General features: G+C 35.7%; 1 protein-coding gene across 1 annotated transcript; it reads left to right on the plus strand.

The window, feature by feature from the left end:
* Positions 1-647: 647 nt before the first annotated feature.
* On the plus strand, positions 648-3,550 carry LOC145094165 (PP2A regulatory subunit TAP46-like). The gene is made up of 10 exons (XM_079032458.1): positions 648-953; positions 1,246-1,354; positions 1,446-1,568; positions 1,875-1,961; positions 2,042-2,128; positions 2,205-2,390; positions 2,476-2,511; positions 2,604-2,675; positions 2,753-3,042; positions 3,158-3,550. The coding sequence occupies exons 2-10, from the start codon at positions 1,259-1,261 to the stop codon at positions 3,408-3,410; spliced, it is 1,230 nt and encodes a 409-aa protein (XP_078888584.1). The 5' UTR covers positions 648-953; positions 1,246-1,258; the 3' UTR covers positions 3,411-3,550.
* Positions 3,551-8,220: the final 4,670 nt, after the last annotated feature.

The raw sequence follows: 8,220 nt of genomic DNA on the forward strand, positions 1-8,220 counted from the left end.
TTAGTTACAAAAATATTGTTTGGTTAACTTGCTAAATGCTAAGGCTTATATATTATGTCATAAAACTGAAAAAATGTAGTAAATATTAAAGTAAAACCAAAAACAGTTACGAACGTTATTTCATTAAGACTGTGTTTGGCGCTCCACAACTAGTTTATTTTTCAAGTTTTTTTATTTTGTCGTGTTTGGCAAGCTAAAAGGTAGCTTATAAACTAGTTTTTTAAAAACCTATTTAGACTATCTTTCTAGGAGATTTTTAAAAATTTTCCAAATATACCCTTTAATTAATTATAGAAACAAATACTTTTTTTTTTGAAAGAGAGGAAACAAATACTCTTAAATGTAATGTTCTTTTATGTAATTTTATATATTTTAGCTATTTTTACCAAACGTTATTTTTTATTAGTTAGTTTTTCAACGGTCAGCTACTTTTTTATTTAACAATTAGCTTTTCAGCTAACAGCTAATTTTTCAGCTAAAAATAACCTCAAAAGTTTTCTAAGGAATTTTATTTTAGAGAAAGTAGCAAACGGTTGAAAAAATAAAACTAAAAATTACAGGGTAAAACCTTAAAAGAATAAAACAAAAAGAATAAAACCTTAAAAATTTATAAATTTAATGATTTTCTTGAATCTTGACAATATCTTTGCTTTTAACCTCATCTTTTACATCACACCCCTCCATTTCTTCATCGCCTCCTGCTTCCATCGATCTCTCCCATCACCTTCCTCAGATCACTCCGTCGCATCGACCACCAGTCCACCACCAACGTTAACCTGCATCGACTTTGCAACTTTATTATTCTATCAGTGCTTTTTTCGGATTATTTACAGTGGCAAGCATCGACCACAATTATTTCATCGCCTCCTCTTTCCATCGTCACCTCATCATCTTCCTTAGCTCACTACGCCGCATCGACCACCACCACCACCGTTAACCTCCGCATCGACCAGGTAGTTTTCATTCTCTGTACTTTTTTCGTTTTAAGTCATTTTGTATGAGCTTGGACTTTTTTTATTGGCATTACTACAGGTCATTTGATTGAATTGCTTGAAAATTTTTGATTTTTCATTTTCCTAAAGCTCTTACTCTTGCTGTTCTCTAATCTCTACTTGTTCGAGGTTATGTGGCTAGTTTATATAGATGCAAAGCAACCGTTTGATGAAATGTCTGAAAGAAATTACAAAAAGATAGTTTTCTTCTGTCATGAATTTTGTTTTCTCAAGTTTCATTGGGTTGCAACAGTTTGAGATCGACGATGGTTTCGCTCAAAATGGAAGACATGTCTCTGCCTACACTCTTCGAGCAGGCTCATAAAATTCACCTTCTCGCAACCGATTCTGCCGTTGACAAGGTGTGTATTCATACATATATCTTCTTCTTCTTGTTCATATACATATATGTGTATATTATGTTATGGGATCATAATTTTTCGTTATTTATAGGAGACATTGAGAAAGGGCTGCGAAGCATTACAACAGTGCGAGGAAATGATTAGCAAATTAGGGTTATTTTCAGCTAACGAGACTAAGGAAGATATCAGTACTACAAATCTCAAATATATTCTGGTAAATACTAGTTTGTATCATTATCATCATCATTACCTTGTTTGTTCTTCATATAGAACTTATGTGCTTGTGCTGTTTTGTTATTTCGTAGATTTTATGTCATATTCTTCAAAGTTAGCTTCATGCGTTGTTGGATCAAATGATCAATGATACAACTTAGTCTCTTTTTTTTGGTTGTTTCTCAATCAACTCCATGAAAAAGATAGAGCTCTTTGCTCTCATTTTTGTGTTGTATATACAATAGCAAGACTTGTCTTTTTGTAAGATTGTTTATAGGGTTTTGAAGTTGGGTTGTTATGGGAACAGGTGCCATTTTATATTGCTGAATTGATAGAGAAAAGTGGGCATGATGACAGGATAGAAAATTTGAAGGTTTCACAGTCTAAGATAAAGGTATTGTTATTATCAATTTAAGATATGTTTATATATACATAATGCATACACACACAACACAGCTGACTTTGAATGTATAGGAATTTCTTGCATTCTGTGATGCAATGGAGCTTGTACCTGAAGATGAATTGGAAACACATAGTGTTGTAGATAGAAGGGCTAAGAAGGTAATATAGCTTTACCTCCTACTAATTAAATAAGTAACTGTTTTAGAAATATAAAGATTTAGTTGGGTGATTGTAGATTGCTAGGTTTAAGAGGCAACGTGCTGCAGAGTCAAAACTATTAGAATTAAAGGAACGCAAAGAACGACGTGGGCGTTCAACTAAAGCTGCAGCCCCCCTTTCTACATCTACTCTTTCTCCTAGGGATGATGATAATGATGATGATGATGATGATGATGTGCTTGATGATGATGAGGAAAGGGAGGTGGGTTTTAGACACATTTTTAGTTCCTGAACGCACTCGATTGATTATGTTAACGTTTGAAATTTTGTGAATTTTAAATTTGTAGGCATGGCTTACAACAATCTCATTGGCTATCTGTAAGGTTAGTGACTTAGTGTCAATGTGTCATGTGATGTGGTGAAACAGATTTTTGCTTCAATTTGTTTATTCACACCTTTTCATTTTCTTTTATAGGCTTTGGATCTAATCGAAATGCTGAAGAAAGAGGAGGAGATGCTTTCGGCAATAAAGGAAAAGCAAGCGCAAGTACGGAGGAATATTTCCCAAAAAGATAAAATCTCCATCTTCTTTATTAATAATATTAATATTATTGTTATTTGTAGGAAGGAGGTATTGAAATTTCGGAGGCTATTCTGGAGGAACGCGCGAAAACCGTACAAGACTGGCATCGAAACGCTGCTGCTCGTGCTCGATACATGAAACCAGCAACACCAATAACATGTGCTACTTTTGCTCAGGATGTTTTGGAGGGAAGAGCAAATGTATCACAGCCACACGATCATAAACACCAACAACCACTCTTGTTTGGGCCCGCTAGTCTCGTGGGTGGTGGAAGTCTTCTAACAAATGATAGAGAAAGGATTGCTGCACAAGTTTTCCAACCTGGTCACAGGTATCATCACTTTGTAAAATTCTCATGTCACTTCTATACTTCAAAAAAAAAAAAACGTTTTAATCAGTAAGGGGTTGTTTGATAGTTGCTGAATAATGCTTTTGTTTGTTTTAAGATTGCCAACAATGAGCATAGAAGAAGCTGGGATGAAGGAGATGGATATGATGAATAAATGGCAAGAGAGGACTGCGAAGATGATAGAGGAAGCGAATTCTTCGTGGCATAACGACAAGTGGAAGCCGAGAGCAGGTGGTGGAGATGATGAAGATGATGATGATGAGGATGAGGACAGGGCAAGGGCTTTTGATGATTGGAAAGATGACAACCCTCGAGGTGCGGGAAATTCAAAGCTAACTCCTTGTGGCTGATGTGTCGTTGTGTCATTGGATGAGGTTACTTTTGTGTAGAATGATGAAGAGTGTAAGAGATTATGATGCCTCACAAACTTGTATTTTCAAAACTGTTTTTTAAAATGAGAAATTAAATATCCTCTTACTTTTTGTTCCTATATATCTTCCTACCCAATGAAATGGTGACATGTGTAACATTTAATGTTCATTTAATGATATTTTAGGATACTAATATAACATATGTTATCATTTAAATGGGTAGGAGGATATGTAGGATCAAAAGGTAGGAGGATATTTAATTTCTCTTTTTAAATAGCCATATGTTTTTTCCCCTTTTTTTGCAATAAGTAGTTATATGGTTGAAATTGATAAGGAAATGAAGAAAGTTGAAATGGGAGAAGGAAATACTGCAGATTTGAAAACTATTCTTAGCAAATATTTTTGAATTTAAGAAGTAGCAAGATTTTGTAAAACAATCATGTACCCATTTTAATTCAAGATCCTTAATTAATTGTATTCAACACAAATTGGTCCAACACCCATCAACTATTATTCAGCAACTCAAGGATGTCAACACCAAATCATAACTCATTCCATGGAAATACATGTCTACTTACGATTTTAGTTTGATGTTCATTAAAATTGTAGGTCTGAATACGTGAGTTTATAGTTTAAGATAATCATGCGTTCTTTTTTTTTTTTTTTTTTTAATCACACAACAAATTAACAGAAAGATTAACATGGGATTTAGAAAAGGTAACGCAAACTTAACAACGGAATTTTAAGGGGGAAGTAGATCTCACATTCAGATGGTGGATGAGAACAAGAAAAAAAGGGACAAATATAGCCAAGTTTTGTCAACCTTCCTAAAAAATTATAAATTGATCCATATACCCATGGAAATCGTAGATGGGCCTTCACAAGCTACAATCTCGTCATTTGAAATTTTAACCCATATAGTATATAAATTTTTTTTTTCTTTCCAATTTTGCTATTTTGGCACGAAATTGCCGATGGCACCTTGTATATATGATTTCCTTTCCAAAATCTCATATGAAATTTCCTCTATTCAAATGAGATTGTAAATGCATAACCTTATACATATTTGGACAATCTCAAGTAAGTCTCAAATGAGATTTTGGAGAGGAAAGTGCGTGTTATTTGCGATGTAATAGTGCCAAAATGGAAAAAAAATGTTTATACTTTCGCCAAAATCACAAACCAAATAACAAAATTGCAGCCGAATTAATGAATTTGCAGGATGTGAAGGTAATCTGCAATTTGGATGGCTTTGGGTGATTTCTTATTTTTTTTTATTATTTTTTAGAAAATTATGTTAAATTTGTAATTTTCTCAGAAAACAATAGTCACATTTTTTACTTTTAACGAAGAAAAAACAAGGAATAATGACTTAAAAAGATATAATATTTTTCGATTTGTACATATTTGGTCACTGAGTTTTTTTCGTTCATATTTATCCCTTTAACTTGTTTAAACTGTACACATTCAGTCATTGTGACCGGGTGCTCCAGGTAAACTGAACAAAAAATGACTTCATATGGTAATATATTTCCCACTTTGTACACATTTAGTCCTTAATATTTTTATGTTGCAAAATAAGTCATTGTTGTTTTTGTACACATTTAGTACTTATGACCAATTTCTTCAGGTTTTACCCATAAAATGGTACGTGAGACGATCATTAATGAGGTGTTCGGGACTGTTGATGTTTATGGTCATCGCGACCTCGACTGTTTGGTTGCTTAGTTATTGTGTTCTGAACGTTGTAACTTCTTCATAAGATATCATATTTTAATGATCTTTATATCTATGCGTTTGTATTTAAATATACTATAACTTTCGTTTAGATTACTCCCATTAAAAAGTATTATATTTTTACTTACGATCTTTATATCCATACGTTCTTTATGAATGTATGTATGCACGTTATACATACATTCATAAAGAACGTATGGATATAATGATCGTAAGTAAATATATATTATTTTTTAATGGGAGTAACCTACACAAAAGTTGTAAACTTAAATACGAACGTGTGTATATAAAGATCGTTAAAATCCGAGATCGTATGAAGAATTTACGATATTTAGAACACAAGACCTAAGTCAAACCATAAAACCTAAGCAAACAAGCAGTCGAGGCCGTGGTGGCCAAAAACATCAACATCCCCGAACACCTCAGGAATAATTGTCCCACGTAGGATGTCATGAGCAAAACCAGCAAAAATCGGTCATATGTAACATCCCAAAAATAACGAGTAAAAATTTCATTTTAAATAAGTCAAAACCATTCATACATTATCACAAAATATGATTAGAGTAAGAGTATTCTCAAAACATCAGAGTAAAATCATAAATAATCATTGTAAAATAAATCTTCAGGGGATGCATTGCGATCAAGTCGGCCTCTTCTTTTTAAAACTAAAAGTACCTAAAAATGTTTAAACCACAAAACTGTAAGTACAAAGCTTAGTGAGTTCTCCAAAATACTACATATAACATATATACAAATATAACATCACATGGTTGTGTCGGGTCCGTATTCCCGAGTCCATAATGACTCTATGTAACAACTTGTAGTTGTGTCGGGCCCGTTTCAACTCCCGGGTCCGTATCAACCTCGAGTCCATAATGACTATATATAACAACTTGTAGCTGTGTCGGGTCCGTATCAACCTCCGGTCCGTTTCACCCCACATACATAAACATACAAACATATAAGCATGAGTCACAAAGACAACAAGAACATACATGCATATCAGCAAGTGTCACAAAGACAACCATCACCCTACAAACATAATCTAGTGGGCCGACATTCGTGCCTTCGACCCAAGAGTACAGTGAAGAGACTCACCTGAATCATAAAGCTGAATAACACTCATCTCAAAGCCATGCAACCACCGCTACAATACTCCTTTCACACTATACAAGGCCCAACCTTAGACTAGATACTTAAATCAACCATATTGGACAAAAGTCAACCCAGGTCAAAAGTCAATGGTCAAAGTCAACTAGTAAACGTTGAATTTAGCCAACCGTCACGTTGTGGTCACCTTGGCCATGTCGTGGCCCTCCAGCAAAAGTTCATCGCTATATTTCTTATCAGCACACCGTGGCGACCTGGTGCCACGCCGTAGGCACTAAGTCTTCAACAACTTAATGGATTAAGTTGCCTCCCTCGATCCTAAGGGCTCCAAAGTTCAGATTTGGTCCACATTATTGTCTAAATGGATAAGTTTCCAACTTTATCCATTAAGACACCCAAAGAGATCAAGATCTCAAACCCTAGGTCCAAATAAAGCCAAAATCCATAATATCTTAATCATTAAGCCCTTGGTCCGAAAAAATCCTTAACCTAACTACTCTAGAAGGGTTTCTAATACCAAATCTATCATAAAGGTGGAAGCTTTATAGATATATATGTCCAATACATGTCTAAGATCCATCTTAGGTCAAAATATGAACCCTAAATGACAAAACTTAGGCAAATGATAAGATCTTCCATCAAAGACTAGACCCATAACATATAATACTCCTGGGACTCAGGAAAGTCATAAAGTTGCCAACTTTATGAGTTCTTCCCTCCGAACTTGCTTAAACATGAGGAACATTGGATAATATTCAAGATCTAACCACCAAATGACATAAAACAAAGAACTTGGACACTTACAAAGGTCCAGAGATAATATGCAGTGATGCTAATCTTGATCCCTTGCAAGCTCCACCAAAAGATCACCTTCTTTTTCTTATTCTTCTACTTCTTCTTCTTCAAGACAAGAAAGCTGTAACGACTCGAAAATCATGACAAAATTTTTTTTGTACTAAGATTAATAAATCGTTATGTAACATCCTGAAAATTCATAAGTATTGTTCAAGGGCTAAAGTGTAAATTAAGGCGGGGACTCGACGAGTAGGTACTTCGACTCGCCGAGTCGGAGCGGGATTTGGTCGCGGGTTAAGTGACCAACTCGCCGAGTCAATAGCCGGGACTCGACGAGTTGATGTTGAAAGGAGAAAACCCTAATCCCGGGGGTTGAGCCCTATATAAAGAACATGATACCCTCTCCCCAACCTCTTTACCTTCCCTTTGAGTTCCAGAAGCCCTAGATTCGTGTATGCTTTCCTTTGTGAGAGATTAGAGCCTTTGAGGAGGGAATCTTGGAGGGAAATTGAAGAGCAAGAAGATTGGAGCAAGGGGCTTTGCAGAGAATTAGCTTATTCTTTAGTTGGAGCTTTCATTTGAGGTAATAATCTATTGTTTGAGCTTTTGTGCATCTAGATCTATCAATTGTGGGGGTTTTTGGGGGCATAAATGAGGTCCATCTCGAGTTTGGTGTAAGATCTGAGGTTGCTTCCTCAGATCTAGGCTGTTAATGATCCAAGAAGCCATAAAGTCTATGCCCAAGAGTTGTTGGTGAAGTTCTTTTGTCCCAAACCTTAGCCCAAGAGTGTATTATGCTTAGATCTCTTTGGATTCACGTAAAGTTTGCCACTTTACGTGATGAATGGGTTGTAGGGGAGTGGATCTATGGTTTGGAGCCCCTGCATGGCTTGGAAAGCCACTGTATGGATTAAGAACTAGAGGTACTCGGCGAGTCACATGGGTGAACTCGACGAGTTGGATGAAGATAGACAGGAACTCGACGAGTTGGAAGAACAACTCGGCAAGTATGTTGAATGTTGCCTTGGACTCGGCGAGTCTGGTTGTGGAGTCCTAACTTTTTTGGTTGAGCTGTGAATCGGTGAGTCGAGGGACGACTCGGTGAGTTGAGCGAGAAAGGACTCAGAGTTTGTTGGACTCAGCGAGT

The sequence above is a fragment of the Lactuca serriola genome, chromosome 3 (genome assembly GCF_051521515.1).
Source record: "Lactuca serriola cultivar US96UC23 chromosome 3, Lser_US96UC23_V15, whole genome shotgun sequence".
Taxonomy (NCBI): Eukaryota; Viridiplantae; Streptophyta; class Magnoliopsida; order Asterales; family Asteraceae; genus Lactuca; species Lactuca serriola.